Source organism: Charadrius vociferus, unplaced genomic scaffold (genome assembly GCF_000708025.1).
Source record: "Charadrius vociferus isolate BGI_N301 unplaced genomic scaffold, ASM70802v2 scaffold567, whole genome shotgun sequence".
NCBI classification, from domain to species: domain Eukaryota; kingdom Metazoa; phylum Chordata; class Aves; order Charadriiformes; family Charadriidae; genus Charadrius; species Charadrius vociferus.
Window position 1 is genome coordinate 776,925 of NW_009649304.1, and position 26,627 is coordinate 803,551.

General features: G+C 45.7%; 1 protein-coding gene across 1 annotated transcript in view; it reads right to left on the minus strand.

Annotated features, from left to right (window-relative positions):
* Positions 1 to 26,627, minus strand: part of KIAA1671 (KIAA1671 ortholog) — a 47,259-nt gene that overhangs the window by 949 nt on the left and 19,683 nt on the right. Inside the window, exons 2-7 of the mRNA XM_009889160.1 lie at positions 9,894 to 10,012; positions 4,781 to 5,036; positions 2,567 to 2,741; positions 1,025 to 1,152; positions 532 to 671; positions 268 to 350 (exon numbers count right to left, since the gene is read on the minus strand). Coding sequence (XP_009887462.1) covers positions 272 to 350; positions 532 to 671; positions 1,025 to 1,152; positions 2,567 to 2,741; positions 4,781 to 5,036; positions 9,894 to 10,012 — 897 coding nt within the window. The 3' untranslated portion in view covers positions 268 to 271. The remainder of the gene's footprint in view (positions 1 to 267; positions 351 to 531; positions 672 to 1,024; positions 1,153 to 2,566; positions 2,742 to 4,780; positions 5,037 to 9,893; positions 10,013 to 26,627) is intronic.

Consider the following 26,627-nt stretch of genomic DNA (forward strand, 5'->3'; position numbering starts at 1 on the left):
AGCACAGAGTGCTGTTAAAATAAAATAATCTGCAGAGAATCAGTGAAGCTGCTCTCACCTGTGGGAGAGAACTTCACTCCTACAGAAACTGCTCTGCCTGGGCGCAGAAGTACTTTACGTTCCCGGGTGCAGGCTTCACGGTAAGTCTGCTTTAATGTTTCTGCTTACAGAGCTGTTATACTGACACATTAAGGAAACGCTTCCCGTGTGTGTGTTTATCACTGCACACTCTCACTTCGCAAAGCTCCTCTTTCTGTCAGAAAGTACCTTTTCAAACCTGATTCTCATAATGGCTCTGTCTCTTCTTCGATTTCAGCTCCTTCAGCCACTGAGGAGACTTTTCTTCTGACCTAAGATGTAAAAAAATACTCTTTATTCTTTAATTATGAAAACTCATTACAGAACAAAAAAAAACAAAAAAAAGAAGAAACAGACAATCTCCCCTACAGTCTCGGGAACCCGACTTGTATTATTCTTTTCTTTCACCAAAATGAGTATTAGCATCTTTCTGGCACTGTTGAAGTCTCTCACCTGTCCTCCTTCTCTACGCTGGAGGGCAGCAGTCTGCCACCGGGAGTTCCAAGCTGCAGTGGCGGTTTAGGGGATTTGAACAGCTGAGCAGAACTTACTTCACCAGCACTCTCAGACTCTTGTCTTTTCCGCAGTTGGGCCTAAATATAAAAATAAAGAAAAGGGTTCCTTTTTATGCCAGCTTTCAGGCTTTTTTTGGAATGCAAACCAAATCACTCTGATTTATACAAACAAAAAAAATCCACGCCTGAAATCAGTGAAGGGAAACCTATGCAGGTTTGAAAGCATGTTTGCTATTGCAAAGCTAATTTTTCTCCATGTCACTTCGTATTTCCAACCAACAGTTAAAAATGAGAAAAATAACCGCAAGGTTTTTCTGCGCATCACACCCACACCCCACAACATTGCCGTCTTCGGCAGAATTTCCTGGCTCCACTCCTAGAGAGCACCTGCAGCTTCTGAACCGGTATGACCCTCTCCTGCCCAGGCTCACCTTGAGAACAGCGTGGTCCATCCCCGGGAACACGGGGAGTCTCTGCGCGTGTACAGAAGGCGATCTCGCAGTATGCTGTATCTTTTCTTCCTCATCAGAATCTTCCTGTTGCATAGTTTTCTTCTCTTCTAATTAATTGTTTAAAAAAAAAACAGCAAAGGAAAAAAAAGTCAGCATGCTTTTCATCTACACCTTGTTCTAAATCTCTCCTTCGATTTAAAAGCATATTAAGAGCAATATTAACACACCACAGGACAGAGTTCAACGCTTCGATAGAGATCAAACCAACAAATACACTCAGGACTCAGCAACAGAAAGATTTCTTGCTGACAGAGATGAGAGCGCAGAAGGTACTCCTAATTTAAAGAACGTTGCTGCTTCTGAACACCTCAGTTGATTACGGAATGTGAGATTAATTTAGATTGGAAGAGACATCCGAAAGTTATCCGGTCCACTCCGTGCTCTTAGCGGGGCTTTCACGCAGAGAGGCAGAGTAGCAGGAGCCGGCGTGCTGCAGGGAAAGATGCGGTGGTATGGTTGCCCTTACAGCCCCTGGGTCCTTAGCTGGTAACTAGATTCCAGCTTCCAGCACAGCACTGATTATCCAGAGAAGTCTTCAAAATATTTTAGGCCTGCTAGACCTGCTCCAAAACTACCACCACACAGATAACCGTCTTTCCATTGATTAAGCGGCTACACAAGAGATCAGTTTGAGCACACACTCTTCTCTATATTTGTAGGCTTTAAGGGAAAACAGAAACGGCAGGTCACAAAACTGACTTTTTAAGAGGGCCCCTCAGCTACAAAAACCTCACCAGCCTCTCTACAGAACAGGCTGCAACACCCAGAACTCCTCTGCTCAGGGAATATCCCAAGGGTACCCGCAGCGTGTATCCCCACAGCACCGAAGGGCTGCAGGTACCAAATCAGGGGTCCGTGAGCGCGTGCATCAAGCCCTTCACTCGCTCCCGTGCGCAGGGATAACCCCTGCCCGATGCCCTCCCTTACTGCACCCTTAGGAACAGGACAGACGAGGAGGGGGATGTTTTTAATAGAATGGGTTCGAAGGAGTTGATTTGCCCTTAACTAGGCCTCTTTAGCGCTGTAGTACTTACAGATGCTGGAAAGAAACAATATTTATGAGCACCTGTAGAATATGAACAATTACAGTTGCTCTTATCGATAACACACAGGCTTAGATACGAAGAATGTGCTGGAGAACGCATCCAACTGTCGTAGTTTCTAAACTCAGTATTTTCTCAGCGAACAAAATTCTCTTAAGTCAGCAGCCAGAAGCTGAAGGAAATCGCACCAAAGCTCTCCTTCGCCCTGCTCTGCTGTAGGTCTGGCTCCCGCAGCTCCCCTCGCTCCAAAGGCTCCAAGGAGTGGAGGGGGACACTCGAGTGAGAGGATGACCCCGAGGTGGGAGAAGAAGCTGTTGTTAAACCTTGATGCAACTTCAGGTACGTTATACCATTTAGAAATTCCTGCCCTTACAACCAAGCTGATTACGGCGAATTATTTCAGATAGTTGAGGGATACCTGTGGAATCTTTAAACATCCAGGTATTATCTGCTTCTTCCGTCAAAGAAAATCTGTTTTCAAACTCCAGCCCTCTGCTTCTTCTAAGAGAGTGGGAAATAGGAGCCCGACGGCGTCTCTTTTTGCTGAGCTGTACCCGAGTTTTCAGCGCGCTGGAGTCCAGAACAGTGGTTTGCTATAAAAAGAAACAAAGCTTTTATTTTTAACCAGTCTAAAAATAAAAATCATCTCCTCTATAATGATTTCCCAACCTACTTTAATGCATTAACCCATTCAGTTTAATTAAACTAGATATATTTGCCTGATTATTCTTCATGTATTAACTTAAAACTATATTAAAGAGAATTTATGATGAGGCTATGCTACATTGTGGCTAACTGGGTGCAATGCTGGTTCTTTGATCTCTCTTGGCTGTGGCTGTCTAATTTGCATGAATTATCTTCACTAAATTAATAAAAAAAATAACTGCAATAAATAGGATTTGGTTCCTAAAGTGTTTTAAGAACACAGACCTTGCTAGCTAGTCACAGCTGAAGGCCAGTAAGAAGACTGGTATCTAAAAAGAGCAACTACACAAAATTCTCTTGTGGTAGAGTGCTGCAATTTCATCGCTCTGCCGGGTTGCCATCCACAGAAATCTCAAGCCACTCACCGGCAACAGGGGGATGGCAAGCTAAGTGTCACGGCATGCAGAACATTTCTGTGATCGGTCATCTCAAACACACCCATCTCTGGGCATGACGGTAAGACAGTAGCATTTACAGAGCAAAAGAAGGAGCTGTAATTTATTTATTTAAAGCAATTTGTTGTTAGAGACTTGCCTGCAATCAGCACACATCACTGAGACTCTTCGTCAGAAGATGGGGGTTTGTTTCTTTTCAAGAGGTTTCAGGTCAGGAATAAAGTACTCATTAAACCAGCGTATTGCCAGCCGTACTTGAAGGCGTTCATGTTTTACAGAGACAGCTTTCGCTGCCCAGGGAACAGCACAGCACAGGACCATCTCCTCTACCTGCAGAACCACTGACGGACAGGGACAAAATGCCATCCGCACTGTTATGGGCTACTAACCCCTCGCTTACAGAGCCACAAGCGCACTTGGGACACCCTGCTGAAGGATTACTAACTGATCCCACCGCCGAGGCACACGCAGTTAGGGATCTCCAAGCAGCGACCACCAAACGCGGCCTCCGTCTCAGAGCTGGAGTGGGCTGGAAGACGAGCACCGCCCCTGCTTTGGCAGAACCCAGGTTTCTGCAGTTCCCCGTAGACGGCAACGGCAGCGGAGAACGGAGCGGGCTGGAGGCACTTTCCAAGAGCCTACGCAGGAAGCAGCTGTGATTCTCACAGTCAATTCCGCTGCACCAGACCAAACTGCCTCCAGCACAAACCTGCTCGCATCCTGCCCACGTTTCACAGAGCAGTCTACTCCTCAGTTCAGAAGGCGTTATGGCACTTCGGCAGGCAAGGCAGCGGATCCGAGACCTGCCCAGCAGCTGCACCATCCATGTAAGCTGGGAATTTTGCACTTACCAATATATCTGCCATTAGATATTATATAAAAAAAAGAGGTGCAAAAAAGAGGTGCACCAAGTCTTACCAAAGAAAAAGCAGTACTTCCTAGATGTTGTACTGAAAATCTACAGTTGCGTTAGTGCTTTCAAAGAACACTAAACCTCATCTAACTGTGTATGGCCAGAAATTACTGTTCTTACTTACCAGCTGCAAGATTCTTAAGTATGTGAATAATCCATTAAAATGCAATTGTAAGCTATTACAGAACGAGACCAATTGTAAATAAGAAAAATATTAGTAAATGTCTTTATAGCCTGAAATCCGCATGGCTTATAGCACAGCAGTCACTAACTGTTTGTGTTATTTAATTATGTTTCCGATGTTCATAGAGCCATTGAACTCTTTCGTTACAGCTCACTGAGGAGCAGAAATAGAAAGACCAACTTTACGAAGCCACTAGCAGACATTACCAGGGGCCAACAGCTCTTTGGAATCTCTCGGAACCTAAGCATTACAGGAACTACAAGAACTTTGTAGTTTTGATCTTAACCTTTTCAGGCAGGAAGTCAGCTGGGAAAATTCGATGTGATAAAGAAAAGGCAGAGGAAGACTTGAGTGGAAAGTTTCCAGAAGATAGTGCTTCGCAGTAACAATATGGTCAACATAGAAGAACTTCCATTTCCCGTTATGGTAACTTACATCAATGAAAGAGAAATCGGTGGCCTTTTCATCAGGGTAGGTGTCCCCCGGAGGAGGTAAATCAGCCCCATCAGTAGAGTCCATGTCAGTGCTGGAACGATCCAAACTTGTGCTCCTTTGGTCTTTGGAGAAGTCATGGTGATCAACCAGGGAGGCAGGTTCCGTTTGAGAGGACAGTGAGGACGGGTGGCTATTTGGAGGTTGCTTTCTCGTCGAAATGACATCATTTTCCGAGGAAGGAGATTCAGGGGCAAAGCTGCAAATTAAGAAAACAAAATCTATGAGACTTCAGGGTAAACAAATACACGCATGGAGAGTCTGGATCACGCACACTCAGCAGATGATAAACAAAGGTAGAACTGAAACTACGGTTAAAGAAACAAAGGTGTCTTTGGAGGCAGCAGGAAGCAGCAGCAAGGGTGCGCATCACTTCATTATCACAGCTTTTGCCCACTTGGATTTACAGTGTATTGAATAATGCAAATATGCAAATAAATTGTAATAATTTGACTGGAACGTGCTTTTATTGCTTGGAGGTTCTTTTCCCCAGCACCAAGGCCCTTCAAACGTACACACACCAAGGAGACGAGGGAAATAGCGAGCTGCTTAAAGGCTGCTTAAATTTGCCCACTTGATATATAACAGCAGCAGACCTTACACCTTGGCACTGTATACGTTTTAAAACACTGCGACGGGTAATACCCTGTTCGCAGGCCTCAGGCAAAGAGTAACCCTGAAAAGGTCCTCCTCCTTGCTCATCCAACACTGTCTTAAATACATAGAAATGCTTATAAGTACGAAACAATAAATACTCACACTGTAAGTGAATTCCTGCGGGTATCTACAAGCTACTTGCAGCCCTCTCACGAGCACACCTTACAAATATCTCTCTTGTGCATGTTCCCATCTTTTTCCTACGAGGGCGCTTTCTAATATATATGTATTTTAAAAGTATATTTATATTATATTTATTTTAATTTATATTCATCTGTTATCAATATATTAATATATATTTATATTTTTTGAGAGAGAGTAGATACAAAAATTGTATGCACGCTTTTCTGAAATCACAACACGGCTGTGTATACGCGCCTGGACCTGAAGAAAATGGGAGTGTACTGGGAATGGCCATAGCCACCGTGGCAGCTCCTGCCGCAGGTGTGAGTAATTTCCACTTCACAGGACTCCAAGGAAACTGAAGCATCTTCAGCAGCACAGAGGATTTAAACATTTTGGGATGCGATTTTTAGATGCCAATAAATATTAGATTTTAAAAAATTGCATCCCTTGTGTCCTGCCAGAAAGAAGCGTCCCTGTTGGTGCTGTCCCGAGACCAGTAGCTCCTCCACTGGAGCTGTATTAGATTTTGTTTTTCTCGTTGTCTCTCGGTTTGGTCCTTAAGCGACAAAGGACACAAGCAACAGTAACCCAGTGAGCCGTAATTGCCAACATGTGAAAAAGGAGGGAGGATGGAGCCAGTTGAGGCGGATCAGATGCTATTGGGAGGTTCAGCGGTGTTTAAGCAACAGCTGGATCACGGATCACGCAGACGTGCTACGGTGCATCCCTTCCCTCTGGCCAGGCAGGAGGGCTGCTGGCTTCCCACTAGGTGACTCCAAAACATGCAAAGAGTGAGCTGGCGGGGAAGGGGACTAGAAGGGGCAAGGGGAGGGCTGGGAATCACTGCAGAAAGCTCTGCCGGGGAGACGCTGAGCCGGTGGCCAGGCTGGGACAGATGCCCGTGCTCCCCCCACGCTCATCCGTAGCACAGAAAATAGCCTGCGAGATGCCCAGGGGACTGAAGAACTGGTTCTCTCAACCAACCACTTCCCCAAGAGCTTCTCTTCTATCTCATAAGGGTATGTTTCGGAGGCAGCTGCCCAGCCAGCGGGTTTTGCCTTTGGAGGATGCGCGGGGGAGCCGAGGGGAGAGGGGGGCAGCAGGCGGCCCCGAAGGCAGGGCTGGGGGGCAGAGACGTGCTGGGGTGCTTGGGGAGAGCGGGGAGGGCAGCGGGACCCGCACCCCAGTGGTGTGACGCTGCCAGTGTATCCCCGGGAACCCTCCCTTTGTCTCACTAACAGAAAGGAGGCGCAGCGTCAGGACTGAAAGCCGTACAGTTACGTGTCTCCCTTCGTCATGTAGACCGGAGTGTTCCTTTAAGCAGCAGGAGACGGTAGGAAACACAGGAAGGCTCTACTGTCAGGAAAAATAGGGCTGTCCTGTTTCTAATTTTAGGAGGTTTTAGTTTAAAAAACAAACCCTAAAGTATTCAAGGTGTTCAGGATTTTCTTCTCTGCTTAACAAGTGTCTTTTGTTACTAAGCACCTTTTCTTGAGTAAATACCCAGGAAAACTGTTCCAAAACCAAAAGAAATCTGAACATTTATGTATAAATATCTGCACTTTTTTTTTTTAAACAATAGACCTTAGTACTTGGTACAGTCCACAGCGATAGCAATCTTGGGAGGAAAACGCTCAGGAGTCTACTGTTGAATAACAACTTTCTATCAAGCTGCGGTACGTGATATAATTTCCAGCCTGGCAGAGCGAGCACTGCACAGAGGGTTTCCAGCACACCAGCAGGGTGAATGCCTCTTCCCTCCATCAGCAGTGGGCCCCAGGATAATTAAGAAATGGTACTAATGAGCTCCAGGGGGAAGTTTTTTTGCAGTATTTTTGCTTTGAACGATACATGGTTATCTGCAGTGTTAGGCTTTTGATCCACTAGAATATGGAAGAATGGAGAGACGAAAGACAATCTGCAGACTTATCACTTTTCATGGAAATTAAAATGTATATTAAAAGGATCCTGTCTGATCTGTGTATCTCCAGAACGCCTCTTCCCTTCTACATCCTACGGCTTCAGCCAATACAACTCAGTGTACTTTTTCAAACTGAAATACCTGGGAGTAAGCAATGATGGAAATACAGATGAATTTACACTGACTGGTGGTTTCTAACACACAAACCTTTCTAACAGATTCTCCTTCAGAGCTCTTACACAATTACAGCATCGTTACACACTAAACACTGTGGCACAGTTAATCACCAAACGCGGCAAGGATGGCTCGAGTACAAACACTTTGTTATGCACAGTGGATTCTTTCCATCTGCACAGTAAATTAGGGGAGAAATTCCCTTCAGAATAATGGCCAAATATTGGAATTTAAAACATGCTTACAGTTCTCATAACTGAAATGTATTATGCATCTTTTTCTATTACTTCATTAAGATTTCAAGTTCTAGGAGCATATCTGTAAGCTCCCACCAATGTTCAACAGGTGTCATCTACAGACACCTGCTTCTCTGGAAAATTACCCATCACGTAGTGCGCACAATTATCACCAGAATGGTTATCACAAATATGCAATGAACTAAGATCGATCTTCACTTTCAACTGCAATTAAATTTAATTCATTTTAGCAACACAGTGCTAAGAGGCCATAAAGAATCTGTCGCTTCATCATGTCAAATCAGGGGTCAAAAAGTAAAGGAATCCTGCTTTTTATGCTGCTGGAGAGTTCGAATCAAGAGCCAGCTCTCACTACTGCTCTCACTACCCAGGGCATCACACAAGAAATAACCTCTGTTTAAAAATGCCCTTTTATCACAGAATCACAGAATGGTTTAGGTTAGAAGGGACCTTGAAGATCATCTCATTCCCCCCCCCTGCCCTGGGCAGGGACACCCCCCACCAGCCCAGGTTGCTCCAAGCCCCGTCCAACCTGGCCTTGAACCCCCCCAGGGATGGGGCAGCCACAGCTTCTCGGGGCAACCTGCCCCAGGGGCTCACTGCCCTCAAAGTGAAAGATTTCTTCCAAATATCTCATCTAAATCTCCCCTCTTCCAGTTTGAAGCCATTCCCCCTCGTCCCATCACTCCATGCCCTTGGAAAAAGTCCCTCCCCAGCTCTCCTGGAGCCCCTTTAGGCACTGGAAGGGGCTCTGAGGTCTCCCCTTTTTCGCCTTCTCCTCTCCAGGCTGAACCCCCCCACCTCTCCCAGCCTGTCCTCCCAGCAGAGGGGCTCCAGCCCTCCCAGCATCTCCGGGGCCTCCTCTGGCCCCGCTCCAACAGGTCTATGTCCTTCCTATGTTGGTGGCCCCAGAGCGGGAGGCAGCACTCCAGAGCAGAGGGGCAGAATCCCCCCCTCGCCCTGCTGACCACACTTCTCATACAGCCCGGGCTGGCTTTTTGGGCTGCGATCGCCCATTGCCGGCTCGTGTTGAGCTTCTTGTCAACCAGCACCCCCAGGGCCTTCTCCTCAGGGCTGCTCTCCACGCAGCCTGGGTTTGCGCTTGGGACTGCCCCAAGCAATGCCGCCAGCGGAGCAGGTGCCTGAGCTCAGCACACCCATCCCTAACACACGTTGCCATTCAGCCCACCCTGTAGCACAGCTCTAAAGGCAGTGCTAATTGGTACGGGAGAGACCAAATTTACCAAAAAAAACCCCGAAATCCCAAAACTGTTGGTGTACCCTGTCTAACCATCATCAGACACTTCCTTACCTACCTGAGAGGGAAGAAATCAGACAATTGTAGCAACATCTCCCCGAGCCCTAGCTCTGCCCATCAGAGGCACGCAGCACACCGGCAGGTAACCACTTTCTGAATGTGAAAATGGGCGTTTCTCATTATAATCACAAATACATAAATACAAAGCATAAAAACGGTTTTTACTAGCTATGTCAATCTAGTCAAAGGCATTTGGTGTATTTGTTGAGAGAAAAAAATATTTCCCGTATCTTCTTTCTCCCGTTTTAGCACTAAAAAATAACATCCAACTTGTGTTTTGTGTACAAGTGGACTTGTTAAATCTATTCCAGCCCAAGATGGTTTTGTCATTACTTATAAAAGTGGAGATACTGCATTCTCCCTGGAGGATGGAGTTTAAATTTCAAACCATACTGCAATTTGCAGATATTAAAGAAATATTTCTTCCCTTACATACTATAGAAACTGTACAGCCACTGAAACTGAGCATGCAGCTTTAAAAAAAAAAACCAAAAACCCAAACACGCACATACACATAAGAGCACCCAAACCAACAGTTTCTTGTCGTTGCCCAGCCAGGGACGAGCTTGCACGCGCGGCAGAGAGGACCTTGCGCGCCCATACCTGTCCCCACTGTGCCGCTGCTCGTTCCAGGTGCCGTACTGGCTGTCGGGCTCCTGCACCAGCGTGTCTGTGTCCTTCGCTCCCGCCGGCTGTCTGGAGAAGCACTGCTTCAGCTGATCCTGCAATGAAACAATTGAAAGGTTTCATCATTCCTTTATCCCTTGGCTAAACGATTAGCAGATTTCATTTGCTATAGTGTTTTTGAATCTACCAATTAAACTTCGTCAGCATAAAACTGGGAATAAACAAACATGAAAACAGCTATGAACTCAGAACAACGATTCTCCATAAAATGAGCACAGTTTTCCTGGGGAAATAAGCGGTTCCACAGGGAGGAACTGACTCCCTGGTTTCAGTAACTCCATATTGCTTTAAGTCTATTCTTATCTCAGGCTGCACAAAATTTTTCGAAGCACCTATGCAAACACAAAGAATTCTGCTGGGGACGACACGAAATCTCCCCAAGCATACAAGGGAAACATCAACTCTACTGCTTTTTTCCTGGGTTTAATAAAAGGACCTTCTATTTTTTTAAGCTCTTTCTTTGGAAGACATTCAAACTAAAAAGCATAACTAACTAAATAAATAAGCACAGTGCAGACACTAGAAAGCCTTTGACACATCGATGTGTGCTAATGTGAAGTTCAAACAATGTAAAACATAGGACAGACCACGGTGTTTTTTCTGGGTACTACTCCGACCTTTCATTTCCTAAGTAACTACCTTTATTTTGTAGATCTACTGCTTTCCTAAGAGGGAACCCGTGCACGCAGGGACCCTTCCCTTTCAGGGGAGAGAAGTGGGTCAGTGGCTGCCGCACTCCAGATCTGCAGCGGACCAATGTTAATATGCTCCAGAATACAGCGCTGTCGCACCTTTTGTTGTGCAGTTGGATTGAGTTACGCGCTGAACTTAGATAGTTACTGAAATAATACATTGTGCAGAGATAATTAAATGTTGGCCCCTTTCACACTCGTTATCCTGAACAAATACAAGTATGGTTCTCAGTGCCCTGTCAACTTTGCTTAGGAAGATCTCAACTGGCAGCAGATGACATTGGTTCCCACCTGTCCTAAGCTTTTTCTCGCTTTCAAAAAAAAAGAGGGGGGGAATAAACACCCCCCACACCCCCCAGCAGAACCTGCTGGTGAAACTACCAACACATCTATTTCTCTTCAGGCAGCACACACAAAGTAACAACCATACTCAATGAAACAGGACTCCTTACTATTACTGGGGAAAAAAGAGATTGCATGTTTTCCTGTGTCCTAATTTTGTAAATCTAAAGAATGCTGCCTTAAGATTATGAAAATATTGACATTAACGATAATTCACCAATTCTGATTCTTGGCTACTGAAGAAGTCCTACAACGCTTGCAGCTTATTTCCCCAACGGCACCATCAGCCCTTGCCATGCTCTGGTTCCATCACTCTTCGCTGCTGCCAAAGCGGTCTGCTTTAACGCTGAGTGAAAGAACCTACAAAAGGCTCCACCATTTATTCCGACTATCGCAATGCACCGTTACTAGACAAAGTAAAACTCTCAGTTTGCAATACTCAAGTGAAGCAGAGGGCTCAGTTTGCGAGTTACAAGAAACAGAAGTTTCCTGCTCTTCATTTTCCAGATGTTCCCACAGCCTAAGAATTCACTGGCAGTAACTCATACTCTTCCTATATAGATATATACGCGTACGTCCAGCGGTAAACTAAGTTCTTGTGCTTTTCAGTCCATTCCAGGTATGAGCTTTCGACCATGAGCGAGGCATACACTTCGTTTAGGTGAGTGGCCCAGGAAACAGTCTTGTATTTCTTGGAAACCACAGGGCATTTCCTCCCACTTGGCTCAGGCATATGTTTGTGTTTCCACAAATTCCCTCGGCAGCTCCCTGATTTCATGCTTTGCACCGAGGGCTAAACTAATGCTCCCGGGCTCAGCCTTCTGCTGTCACTTGGTGGCCAGGTAGCCTTTGGCAAGTTGTTTCCCTTCTAGGAAAGGCACTAACAAATGCAAATCGGTATTCTCACTCTCCTCCCTCCTGTCCATGCTACTTCGGTTTATTTTTCAACATGATGTGTGTTACGAATTTTTTTCAATCCCAATCTCATTATTACAAGCTACCGCACTCTAGTAATCGATGTGTACAGAGTATTTATCAACTTCGGCCACTTTCTGCACAGAACAAGTTGCATCTGTGCGAAGAGCTTGTATCCGCAGCACCCGGCAGTCTCAGTGGCAGCACACCCACCCCACAGCCCGACCCCCGCGGGAACACTTACTGCCGCAGAGAGACGACCCAACGGACACACGCGTGTCCTCCTGCCCCATCCCTGGAGGTGCTCAAGGCCAGGTTGGACGGGGCTTGGAGCAACCTGGGCTGGGGGGAGGTGGCCCTACCCAGGGCAGGGGGTGGCCCTGCGTGATCTTCAAGGTCCCTTCCAACCCAAACCATTCCATGATTCCATCCTTTTTGTTGGAAACCAGTAATTCCCACCAGCTCCCACTACCGCACATTATCTCTATGCATGGTATAGACTGTATTACTTACAATTACTCACAGTGTTTCTAACTAGACAATATAGTCCAAAAAGCTCATAAAGAGGAATGGGAGCAGCAGAAAAGCAACTTTAGGAGACATCGTTTACAAAAAGGACAGTGTTATCAGGGATGTGATGGTCGTAAGGAGAAAACATGCACAACACAGATAATACCCTTTCGGTAGCAACAGGAAAGAAATTTAGATGCAAATATATCACTCATCTGAAGGCTGAGTAATTCTTAATAAAATTTTACATTGCAGACAAACTGATCAGCGCATATGCCTCAGTTTTGGGCAACATTTTACTTGATGTTACATATATCTTAACTTTGAGATGCGGTTTTATAACCAAAATGACACAATTAACACACAGATAGCAATTCTCTATGCTAAAACCAAACCGAGCCTGAAAAAGAAATACAATTGCTACGTCTGTAGACAGTGTGAACTTAAATGCAATAAAACAAACTGAAAAGTCTAAATGTAAGGAATAAGACACTCCAAATTCTAAGAGATTACTTTCCTATATCAAGTAACATTATTGCATTTTGCTTCTGGAGGAAGCTACTCATTTCAGCAGACGACTGTGTGTCTTTCCCTGGCGATCCCTTTCAACCCATACTTTTTAATCAGCCAACTGATTAGTTGGAAAAAATAAAGATTCTTTCAACTCTACCAAATCACTCCTCCTAACCCATTTAAAGACTCCAGCTTCTACCAGCTGAGAACTGCGGCGAATTTAACGAGGTACGGTAACCTGGTCAGCTCGCTGAGAGAAAAAAGGTACCGACTACAGCCAAAACCGGGAGAGGCGCGAGGAGCCGGTTCTCTCCCAGCGTGTGGAGGAGGTGTCAGCTGGGGGGACCGAGGGTGACGCAGGAAAGCAATTTATAGCCCGTGCAGCTTGGAGGAGATGGCGTGTGTTGAAGAAGGAAGCGACAACAACCAGAAAAATTCTTCTTTCCAGCCCATGATAATTAACAAGCCCGAGAACGACGAGTTTCAGCTTCTCTTTTCAAGATCTCTTTTGTATCATCTTCACGGCACTCCAGAAAGACTGAAGGCAATCTGGTAATCCAGAAGCACTGGGCATTGGGACCTTGGTAGTGCCTGGGAAAAATCCGTTCCCTTTGTTTTCAAAATGTTTACCCTCAGTAACTATAACTGTATTTTTAAAAACACAGTAGAGGCTAGCTTAAAAAAAAAAAAAAGAGAGATGGTTTTTCCTACTTCCATCCTCTTTCAGCCTTCGTACTCTCCGGACAGCACTTAAAAGTTGCTATTAAACTTTTGGTTTTTTAAATTCCATTCAAAATTACACAAATTCTCAGAGAACTATGCATATGTATCATTGTGTTTTATGGCCGAGATGCTTTTAGACACAAGTGACTCAAATTAGATCACACAGACACATTTGCATTTTCTGGCGTTAACATTTCCTTGGAACAACTTGGTGTTACAGAGAAAGAGCATGAATGAAGAACACACTGGGATTACAAACCAAAAGCTTTAAAACAGATGACAGATGAGGAAAATAATGTAAGACTTACTGAAGGTACCGGAGTGACAAGTTTCAGGTCTGTCACAAGCCCATCGTATCTCACATCCCACAGTGCCCTCTATCACGTTTATTTGCATAAAACCATCGAAGACAGACGGAAGCGCCCTACCTACTGCCTCGGAGCACCTGCAGCACATCCCGTGGCACCATAAGGTGCGCTAACGCCAGTTTTTACCCAAGTATTGGGAGGAGAAAGAAGGAAATCCTATCTGACACGTACTGCTCCCGAACATGACCGGTTTCTGCTTCAAACTTTGTTCCCTAGCCTAAATGCTAATTTAAAGCTCACTTCTTCACACGGATGAAAGTAATATTTTCTTTTTCTTTTTTAATGTGTAAGCTGCATAGAACAAGAGATCCTGTGAGATAAAGAACTGACATTTCTGGCTCTGACTTTTGTTTCTCTTGAGAACAGATCTGCTCTGAACAGAAACCTTTTCTTCTGTAAGAGACAACTACCCATTATTAACTCAACAAACTTGCACTAATATCTGTGATCCATTCTCGCTCTTTACCCTTCCCTTGGAAGAAAAACCCAAAGTTGAAAGAAGAGATGTGCCACACATGGAGCTAGGCCACATACAGCCATTGCCTCGATAAACAGAACATCCCTGATACAGTAAAACCAGACATTTCAAATGAAAAGGCAATAAAAAGAGGAGTCTGGTCTCTCCCTGTGCACAAGATAAACTCAAATTATGAATTTTCTTATTTATAATCACAGAAAAATCTCACCAATCAAATAAATACTACTCTCGATCCAGTATTCAAATGCTGTAATTCTCCACGCTTTGCTCTTTAACTTCATAATTCTTACAACAGTAGCCAGGGAAGAAATCAACTTAATTTTCCCATGAAATAAAGCAGCCGAGCGGTACACTGATTTGCCTCTAGTTCTCCTTCTAAAATGCGACATTATGATTACGCCTCTTTCAGTACTCCCTTGGAATTAAGCTGGGTTTGGCAATTGCCCAGGACTGATTACTCCTGCAATTTCCAGTTCCTGAAAATGATGCACACACAATATTGGTCCCTCCAGCGCAAAAATTAACCGTAACCAAGAACGAAGGCATACATTTATGTGGAAAGCTCTTTTGCACTGCTGAGAAATAAAGACCTGGCATATGAGGAACACCAGTTGAAAGAGATCTCACGAGTCAGAATCTGCACGGTTTCAAAAATATCTTTGTTTGCAAAAGAGAAGGAGACATCAGACAGCCAAAATGACACCCCATACCTTGAAGTGCAAAAATTAAAAGTTAATATCTACTGGCACAAACGGAATGTGAATAGGTAACTGCACAATGGAATGAAGCTTTGACCGTGTGCCTTGTTAATACAAAACTCAAAGAGAAAAATTTTTGCAAATTTCTTGAAGAGCATTTTTTTTCCTTTTTCTCTCTCCTTTTTTTTTAATTAAAAAAAGTCAGAAGTTTGGTCAAATTGCCCAGATTCAGAACTCCCCTGCCCCTTAAGTGCGACAGTGCACTTACAGAGAGTTTACAAGTCCTTACAAACCCAGAAACCCGCCCCGATTGTTCCCCTGCAATATGCCAGGAAGCTGGCAATACACCCCATTCTATTAAAAATTAATTCTATTATTTCATCGTTGACTCTGCTTTGAAGAGGATGCTGGGCTAGATGACCTCCAGAGGTCCTTCCTACCCTGAATTCTTCTACAATTATTCTAACGAGTCCAAGGATTACTCCTAAAAGGCAAGCTATATATTTTGGACCGCTAACAGAATTAGCAAGAACGTAACACCGTGTCAAAACCGACCAACCAACAAAAACCACCACAAAAAGAGGGCCTTAGAAACCATACAACATTTCACAGCCCATGTTATTTTTTCTCTGAGAGTATCTAAATGCCAACACAGCAAGTGGGAGTCTAACCCTGTGGAATCGGCATCCCAGGATTTCCACGTATACTTACTATCCGGCGAATTAGTGCTGCCCACAAGGAGTAAGTCATGGTTGAAGAAGCTCCAGTTGGTTCCCAACAACCAGGCAAGAAGATTTACCAACTCAGCGTTTAAATAAATTGTTAAAAGGAGTAAGAGGCTCAGTGCAATGTCCCAGGCAGCACTTTCTGCCTCCCACCCCACCCTCCATGCTGCAGTGACAGATAAACAGTTCCAGGAATTGTACATTTTCTTTCTGACCTCACTGATGAGGCAAGTTAAGAGACCTCCGGTGCAGGCTCCACCCCCGGGCATCCACGGCGAGGAGGGACTCCCCAGCCCCGTCCAGTACCCCGTTCAGCACGGTACCTTCCAACCGGGGAAGCGCTCTACAAACGCTGGAGACCAAGCCTAAGAGCAGTGACAAAATTGAATTAATCAGTCTCATAACCTCAAGGTCTTCTCGTTATCATACAGACCATCCCCACTGCCACCTGCTGTAGGTGCTCTGGCAGGGGGTTGGACTGGATAAGCTCCAGAGGGCCTTTCCAACCCTGACCAGTCTGGGATGCTGTGATTCAGGTAAGGAGACAGCAGGGTGTCCACTCGAGACGACAGTCCCACCAGCCCCAGTGTCCTCCTGGGCTGGAGAGGACAAACCAGTTTACCATGGGAAACTGCAGCGGCTGCAGGGGTGGATGAACACACACCCGGGGAAACACGAGCGTGCCCCGACCGCGCCAGCCTGCATCCCAAAGCACTCACGCAACACCGTTAGCACTGCTACATCCTAAGGGTCTACACTGCTCTACCCCCAAAAAAACTTTAAATCATAAATGTTTCATTTTTGCACGTGCAGTGGAGTACGTCCCAAGTCCCACGGTATAAAACATTCTCATAAATTCTCTCAGGCACTACATCCTCCCTGTTGCTATGCAACCCAGGGCTGTCTCAGCCATATGTGTTTGCTCTACCTCTTCCACCGGGATGCGATAAGCAACAACCAATTATATTCCTAATGTTAAAAACTGACAACGTTTACCTTACGAAACACGAGTTGTTTTTAGAGGGTGACTGGTTTAATTCCCCATCTTTTCACAGCTTCCCAGCTTGAGGCGCAGGCCTGAATCCCAACCCCTCCCCCCTCAAAAGGCACGGCAAAAAAAGGTAGAAAAGCAGAGCCATGTCTGCAGAACTGAGGGGAAGGGCGAGCGTCCCTTCCAGCCCCGAACCCGAGGGAGCAAACGCCAAGCGCGGGCTGGGAAGGGCTGGTACCCGAGAGCAACTGGACGGGGAGGGCGCAGAGCATCCCCGGTGGCTGCACCCCGCGCACCGCTCGCTCACCCGCTCCCCTTTAAAACCCTTCACACTACACCCACAACGGACCTTATCACCGGTCCCGTGGCCTCGCCGATAGGAAACCAGCCTTAATCTTAGAAACAAAATTCTCTGCATCAGTACTGTATTTGAATTGAATCGGAACAAAACTAAACCCACTGCATTTAACACAGATCCCTCTGAAACGCATACACGCCTTGTGTTAGGGAACAAATATTTTCGCCTTAATTAAAACACCCAAACCGCACAACAGAGCTAACCACTACGAATGATTTGACAAGTGGGCTAGCGCAGAGCTGAGAGGGATCCCCCTCGCCACGCCAGCACAAAACATTCGCCATAAACAGCAAAAAAGGAGCCAGAGGCAATCATTGCTAGCGAGTTCAATGATTTACTCGCCTTCAAAAAGCACGTTCCCAGCAACACCTTTCCAGCCTAAACCTGAACCCCCAAGAGCCTGAATACTATCACAGCCCCCCAAACTCCATCATTTTCACACCTTTTGAACATACAAAATGACTTGCCCTGCCTGCTGGTCTTTAGCTAGTCGCTGGAACGGGTCGTTCGCTCGTAACCCCAGCTCTGCCGTGCCTCGCAGGAGCCGGGTCCGCCCAGAGACTTACGATTTGAAAGGCAGCAACACCGAAGAGAGACCCAAAGTCAACCCTGAGCTGACTCTGGCCACAACAGAATGGGGCCAAATTAATCCGGCTTAAGTTAGTTTTGCCAGGAATCTGGTTACCATCGTGCTATGGAATCTACTCCCTGCTTCTGCAGTGACTCTCTGTGACAAAGGTGCCCTCCTCGCTCCATTCAGGATTTCAAAGACATTTTTGAGTTTGTCATTTTTTTATACCCTGAAAATAGAGCTGCTATGACTTGCTGCGAACACTCACCACACACAGATCATGTGGTTTCACTGCAAGGCTGCAGACAGAGCAGAGGTTGACTTGATGTGCAAAACGCAGACAAGAACCAAGTTCTAAATATATACCTTGTTCGGGCTGCGTGAGCCTGACAGCACCTCCTCTGAGAAGTGGGGAAGTAGAAAACTAAAGCAGAGCAGAGGAAATACTTGGGAATACCTTTAAAATTCCTCCTGGGTCAACATACTAAATTCTCTTTTCGGCCTTAGGCAGTCAAACTAAAGTGAAATGAAACCCTGAGAACCCAAACGCAGGAGGATGAGAGCCAGGGGCACGCCAGCTTGTCCATCAGGGAGCTTTTGAGCAGCCCTGCACTGTCCTCCCTCCGAGACCGAGGAATCCGCGCTCTCCCGGAGGGCACACGCAGCTCTCATCAGCGTTAATACCAGCTGGCACTAGGAGCGGAACAGGATCCCTCATCTCCAGCATCGCAAGAGACACAAGCCAGAACGCAGCAATTTTACACTGTTATGCTAGGAAGCGAATATATTTGCTTTTTTTGAAAAGCTGCATGCTTGAAATCAACACCTCCCACTTGAAATACTTTATTTCACAGCTCCTCTGCACAGTTAACGTTTTTCCACATAAGCCACAAGTTAAACTTCAAACAAACATTCCTGGGAAAAAGGGCTCTTTAACGTCTAGATTTAAGGACGTACAGAAAGCGATAGAATTTCTTGACAACAAGTGAATAACAAACACGCAGACTTTGGAAACTGTGTACTGCTCATTCAAACAAAAATCTCAGACAACTCAGAAGATATTTTAGAAGAGAGCAGTCAAAATACACACAGGCCAAGGAAACACCACCAGTATTTCTTGAAACTATCGCAACGTTACAAAATTTCCCTAAAAATGGATTGCCAGTGTCTACTTGTGTTCAGGGATGGTTTTGTTGAATGTAATTTATTCTCCTCTGAAAGCTAACTGCTATCCCTTTGTGCTTAAAAAAAAAAAAAGCAAGGTGAATGAGCACAAAATGACGAGCTCTAAATGTATTTATGTTCTTTTCTTACGCTCTAAGAACATGGTAAAAACCAACTCCTTGCAGCCAGCCTAAACAAAATCACAGAGCAAAGTCATCCAAGTGATTATTCCTGTCAAAATAACAAGGGAACAACAAAGGCAGCCTACTAAATACCCATCCCTACAGTTTTATGGCCCAGATTTATGCTGCCAGCTATGTTCATGGCCTGTTAAACCACAGAAAAGTTATTAAGAATGAAAAAGCAAGAACTGTTTCAGTATTGGCCCTTGTATCTTCATTAATTAAACTGAACAGCTTTACCCCTCTCCCCCCATCCTGAAACAAGACAATCAACTCATTTTTAAGAGAACGCTTTCTGCAAACATGCTTCACGCTACCGTAACAGCTCTCCAGAAACTGAAAGGTAAAATTCCATTCACTGGTGGTACACAAAAAAAAAAATAAAAATATTTCAAAGCAATTCATTGGGCTTTCGGTGGATATTAGGACAAAATAGTTCAGCAACTGTTTGTTATAGGGTCTGTATCAAAATAGCCAAGCTCCGAATAAAAATGCCAACTTGCACTAATTTCGTTTTACAAACAGTTTGTTGAAGGATGTTCACCATAAAGGACAAACCCTTGCAGACAGACCTTGGGTACAATCAAAAGAGATAGTACAGATCAATGCTCTTTTCAAAGCGGAGATACAATCCCAGGCGACGTGGAGGTGAACGGCGCGTGTCTAACTCGAGCCAGGCTCCTCTCGGTCCCTCACCTGCTCTCCAGCGCACAAAGGGAACAGTGAGAGCCCACCACCTTCTCCAAGAAAGAAGCTGACTGCACAAGCTTGTATCGGCTTAGAAAGACACATCTGTGAAGATTTAGAAAAAAACCAAACCACAAGATGGGAATTTCAGCCTCTAGTAGAGAGGATGATAGTGAAAGGGCTGCAGGATGCAACAAAACCCCTCGGAAGGGCTAAGTGCCCTCCAGCACGCCTGGGACCCGTGCGGTCAAACCAAACGCTCCATCTCCATCTTTATTTTGGAACTATATTAAGATTGAATCCAAACAAAATAACCGATGCTGTCATATCAAGCTTGAATGAAAAGATCACTTCCATCAACTGACCAGTACAGCAGAAAACAAAACACAATGACGTGCACTTTGCTGTGGTTTTTAACACAGAGCAGAACAACTCCGGTCAAACGCGGGGACTGCTCGCAGCCCCAGCGGCCACAGAATCAATCCTTTCTGTCCTCGTTCAAAATCTTCTCCCAAAGAACCTGAAACACCTCTGAGGTTTTCCACAGCTTTGTTGTCCATGCTAGCACTCTTGGAGCAGGTTAAACTTTGTACAAAGAAACAAATTGCACACTATTTTAGCAGCGTAAGGGGATAGCGAGGGAACCGAGGGTATTAAACAACCACCCCGGTTTTATTGTATGGCAACAAACCTGGAGATCTAGAGCTAACGGTGCTGGCTGCGCAACCAGATATCATACCTACAATAGAAGCAGGGCTGGTATTATCATGATTAAAACAGAGGCGGTGTTTAATGAAAGTATCTCTGCTCCTCTTATAACAAAGACACCAAGCTGATGACATGAGACAGAAAATGGAAAAAAGCCTCAATAAAAATGTCTGGGAGAAAAATTCACTTCCATTTTAAAGGTTTGACTGTAAGGCAAAAACTTCTGCAAGCTCAGCTAGAGATTCCCAGATCTGATATTAATATGCCAGAATAACGACGCAATTAAAATCGGTCCTGTGCCATTCCGTGGGGATGGTTTTCAGTGCCCGTGACCCGCAATAGCAGGGCCCCGGAGCCCCTGGGGCAGCCGGGAAGTTTCTACAGCCCACGGTGACACCCTTCTTCCTTAAACCTGAGAACACGGTATTACATCTATTTGTTGAAAATCATCTCGGAGCAATTCAATTCCGTTCCAGCGGAAACAAGAGGGAGAGACGCCGAGCTCCGAAGGCACGGCTAGGGGAACAGCCCAGCGCAAGGCAAGAGCGGGAGGAAGGGCTGGCTGGGCAACAGCGACTGGTAAGAAAAAGTGTGCGCGGGGGTTGGGCTATGAATGAAGGCAGGACAGAGTATTCTGTTTGAATGAAGAAATTATAAGGACTACTACAGGGAAAAATAATAACAAAAAATAATCTTTTTCCAAACAGTCCACTGGTGAATATACCAGAGAAGCTATTGAAAAAAAAAAAAAAAGTATATTATTCTTGCACTACTGTTTGTGATTTGCAGATTTGCATCTACTAAATTCTGACTGATCAACTGTTGGTTTGAGAAAGACTACGTGAATTAGTTTTAGCTCTCAGGCTCAATTTACCCCTTAATTGTCCTAGCTTTTAACCAATTATCCCGGGCTGCATCCCCAGCAGTGTGGCCAGCAGGGCGAGGGAGGGGATTCTGCCCCTCTGCTCCACTCTGGTGGGACCCCACCTGGAGTACTGCATCCAGCTCTGGGAATCCCAACAGCAGAAGGACATGGACCTGGTGGAGCGGGGCCAGAGGAGGCCCCGGAGATGCTGGGAGGGCTGGAGCCCCTCTGCTGGGAGGACAGGCTGGGAGAGTTGGGGGGTTCAGCCTGGAGAAGAGAAGGTGAAAAAGGGGAGACCTCAGAGCCCCTTCCAGCGCCTAAAGGGGCTCCAGGAGAGCTGGGGAGGGACTTTTGACAAGGGCATGGAGTGATGGGACAACGGGGAATGGCTTCAAACTGGGAGAGGGCAGATTGAGATGAGATATGAGAAAGAAATTTGTCACTCTGGGGGTGGTGAGACAGAGGAACAGGTTGCCCCGAGAAGCTGTGGCTGCCCCATCCCTGGAGGTGTTCAAGGCCAGGTTGGACGGGGCTTGGAGCAACCTGGGCTGGGGGGAGGTGGCCCTGCCCAGGGCAGGAGGGGTAGACTAGATGGCCTTTAAAGGTCCCTTCCCACTCAAACTATTCTATGATTCCGTCAATTCTTAAAAACGTGGCTATACTTGTTCTAGATTCAGGATCAGATCACCCTGTGTTAGACATTTATTTATCTAGGTGTAATTTAAGGCATATGGATTTAAATGAAAAAAAAAAAATAATGGAGGGTATAAGAGATTTTATAAGGCACAAATGAAATTCATAATGTCCTGTGGATAAAGTCTGCTTCCCACACAAAAGCTAGAGGATTACACTTTAAATAAGTTATATCCACTTAGATATACAGTTGGAATCTGCTGCAGAACCTCCTCTCTGTGGTGCTACAGAGACACACCGAGCACCAGAGACAGAGCTGGGTCAGGACGTCAGCCCTGGCAGACATCGAATAGGAAAATGTGACAAGGTACCAACAGAATAACAAAGCGAACACGTAATGCCTGAGCTGTTAACGAGAACTGTTTAAAAAGAAAATTATTTCTTCTTCCTTGCAGCCTGGTTCCTACTTTTATGACCTCCAGCAAGGAAATAACCAATTACGTCAAATCCCTTTCACTCCAATCCCAGAGCTCCTCTGTGGCGGATAAAAATCTCTCTTACAGCCCAGAAAAAAACGTGATACCCAGGAGCCCTTTCCCGGCTGCACAGCTTGCCGTAGTTCCCAGCTAAAAGATGTTGCAGTACATTATTAACAAGGTGCTGACCTCCCAGTTTCCCCACGTTTAAAAAGACTGGGAACTGCACCTATGTCAGACCTGTGGAACGGCCCCGACTTTCCCCCTGCAGGATCCAGCAGGCAGCACACACAGCATCAGCCCTTTGCCATAGAAGTTGCTACAAACATAGGATCGCAATTTTAAGTACAGAACTAAACAGAAAATAAGACATTTTTTGAGCCTAAACATCTTTTAAAAGTTGCAGGTATTTGAATAAATGGACAAATACTTTTAATTCCTCTACAAGATACCCGAAGCAGTGACAGCGCATCCATACAAACTGCAACCTGTTATTTCCCCGGATATTTAACGTGAAAATCCACCACAGTTGCGAGAGGGGACAGAGAGCTGCATCGATGCAGCGGAATGCGCTCTCACACCTCCACTACCTTCAACCTCAGCAGCAAGTTCATTCACGCTATCTTAAATTGTGCTGTTTGACTTGAGTTTTGGCGGGCTTCTCGGTCCTGTGCAACGCTAAGTTCCCAGCCAGCAGCCACCAGCGAGAGCCGAGAGGGAGCTGAGCGCCGCCGGCCCTCGCCGGGTCGGGCGCGCGGCAGCAGCTGGCTCACGAGCCCCCTCGCTCCTCGTGTAACTGCATCGCTGAAGCATCAGCACGGAGTGACTACTCTTCAGTACGTCCCTAAAACCACTTGGAAGGCAGTTTGTGATGAATTATGTGCTTTACACTTATTCCATAGGTTTTTGTGTAGAAAAATGTTAGTAGCGCCAAGGACTAAGTAAAACCAGGGCCATGTTCCAGCCAGATGGAAGATGCGATGGCAGAAACTCGGACCTTTCACAAGTGCCGAGACCTGAAGTTGGAGCACAGGTTAAACCAAATTCATGCGTAAAGCCAAGCACATACAAGATCACTGCTGAAAGAGAGGAACAGCAGCTCCAGTGGCTGTCACCAGTGAATGAACTGGAAAGGTCACCCTGCGTCTCAGCATTTCTGCTCTGTAAGCAGCGCGGTGTGAGTAAGGAAAGTCATACAGTTGCCCTCTGCAGGTTCCACATTTCCATTTTTCCGTCTTCACTTCTTTTAAACAAGTTTCTTATGCAGATCATTCTAATAAATCTAAAATATCAGCTTAAAATAGAAACCAACAGAAATTCACCACGCTAACACTGTAACACTGGTTACCAAATATTTTCCTCTTCATTCTTTTGTGCTCAGTTGACAGTATTTTCTTTTCCAGCACAGCCAAACAGGAGATGAATAGCAAGCTAGGACAAAAATGCTATAAGCATAACTGATAAAAAAGTACTGGAAATAGCCTGTACACAAACGCCACGCCTGCCCAAGGAATGCAACTTCACCTTCAATCATCCAGTGAACAAACCTCTGTGAGGCCACATCAGAACTTTATGTATTTACACTTTACAGTGAAGTAACTACTTCGTTAAAAAAAAAAAAACCTGCAAAAAAAAAAACCCAACACAAAAACCATAAAAAAAACACAGACCACCGCAACGTTTTGGCCAGTTCAGAGAGCAAGCAGTTCAGGATTCACCCACACACTGGCACCAAGGCTTCGGTCCCAACTACACTCAAGGAACCACAGTTCACCCATTTCCCACAGCTCAAGCATCAGTCTGAAATCACCAGTTTCCAGTACAACTCAAATCACCAGTTTAGGCTCCTCTCCATGAAATAAAACAGAATAAACCGGAGTAGTTGACCTCTCGCACACTATAACCTAAAACCAATGCTGCTTTGCAGTATTTGCTGGAACCAGAAACAGGGGGTGTCGAATAATGCTGCCAGGGGCACGGCAGACCCCGGCCCGGCTGCAGGAGCCCACCCGGGATGGGGCTTCTCCCTACACAACAGCGCTTCCCCCACCGCTTTGCCACGCCGTCGAACACAGACCCTCCCTCCTGAAAATCACCTGCAGACTAGGTGTTTTTTCTAGTCTACAGACTAGACTTTTAATGAAAACGAGAGGGTGGGGGGCTCTGCCTGGCACACTGTTGCAGTGAACCAGGAGCTCTGCACCTTTCCTTCGCTCCCGTGAAGTTACACCCTGCCCCTGCCCCGCTACAGCCCTCACAGGTCACGCTGGTCATATCACTTCTGTCTCATGACAAAGTATCAATATACTGAGAATAAACACCTCCTTTTCAATAAAAGAAGAGAATAACCATCATTTCCCATTGCCTGGAGAGTGACAGCGCTTAACTCTTTTTACAAATTTAGCTTCGGGCATTTTTTACTGAACGATTACAAACACCGATGTGCAAAGTCACACTGACCTGTGGTGTTTGAAATGACCCACACAAGCGCAGCTTCAGACTAACTTTCTTTCTCTAATTTTAGACATACATTTGTCCTACCTCACTGCGTTGCTTTAACAAGGAACAACGACATTTTTCCCCACGCCCCAAACCTTGAGGAAGTGTGTTCCCTGGCAAATGAAAACATCCACCTGCGCTGCAGAAGGAAACCAGGCGGCAGCAGGCAGGCACACACCACTACCTGGAGGTGTTTCGGGGGCTATTTTTAAACTGAAAAGCAGACACGGTATAGGTTTTGTTATTAGATAAAATGCTGCAATAAAACCGAGAGGGTTTTGCGTTGTATTCTCTACCTCGAGAGTCTCAAAAAGGTGGATAGCTTACAAGCTCAGGCGGCTCTGAACTGGTCTGCCTCTTCCTCAAAGAGGAAAACCTCTGCTGACTCCGCACTGAAAACCTTCGGAAGGACTCTCTGCTCCGGGATGCAAAGTGCCTGAAGGAGGAGGTGCGCTTGAAGGGAGTCCTGCTTCCACCTTCCCCGCTAGTCCGTTCATGAGCAACCGCAGTAGTGACTAAATTTAGTGCTTCCTGTAAGGATCTCCGCACTGTGCCCATCCACTGGGTCATGTGAGTTTGTGCCACTGTCAGTTTGTCTCCAAGGTAATCCATTTTTCCAGCAGAGATGAGAAATCAATATTCCGTAGCAATTATTGTCAAATATATTCTCCTTAACAACCCCGATTTTATTTTGCAAAGAGATTCCACTTATAAAGTACTCTCAGCTAATGCAAATAGTGCTACGCTATAACCGCCAGCATATTTCCATATTTAAACAACAGAAGATATGTGAGGTTGGAGATTGGTATTTGTCAAGTAGGAAAAAATAAAAGACTTTTCCTACTTACAAGCAGATTTCCAGATTTCCATCAAAATATGCTTAATTCAGCCATGTTAGAGAGACAAATCAAGGTTTGAATCCTGACAGTCACTTGAAATTAGTCCGCTTGCAAGCACAGAATTAGTCTCTTACTGTCTCATTTCAGAGCCGGAAAAGCAACTGCCTTTTTAAGTTTTTGTTTTGCTGTAAATATCAGAAGGATAAAAAAAATCGCATTCTTCTGGCTCGGCAGCTTCTCAGGTAACAGTACATCACACAAAGTTCTGATGCTTCTATACAATCCATTTAGCAGCAAGAGACGATCAGACCGTCTGAACAACAAATCCAAATTATTTTCTTCCCCACAAACTCCGCGGGAAGGTATCAGGACCGGCGGAATCCCCCGCTCACCAGTCTTCCCATCTTCAGAACCCTTCTGCGAGACCCTCGCTGCCAGAAACGCAGACCACAACCCCGCGAGGCGCAGCGAAGCCGAAGGGGGACCGTGTCGAGCCTGCTGCCTTCGGGACTGGACTTGCTCAGAGCCTGCCCAAAGATCTTCCGAATGACATCAGCTCCCCTGCTTCAAGGGGGACTTCGTAACGGAGGAGGAACACCGCTGGGAATGGGAGAACGCCGTAGCGGTGGGCAGCAGAGAGACTTTCCCCACGCTTGTTAAAGCCGCCGCACACGCATGCTCCTCTCGAGACAATACGGAGCCGCGTCAGCAAG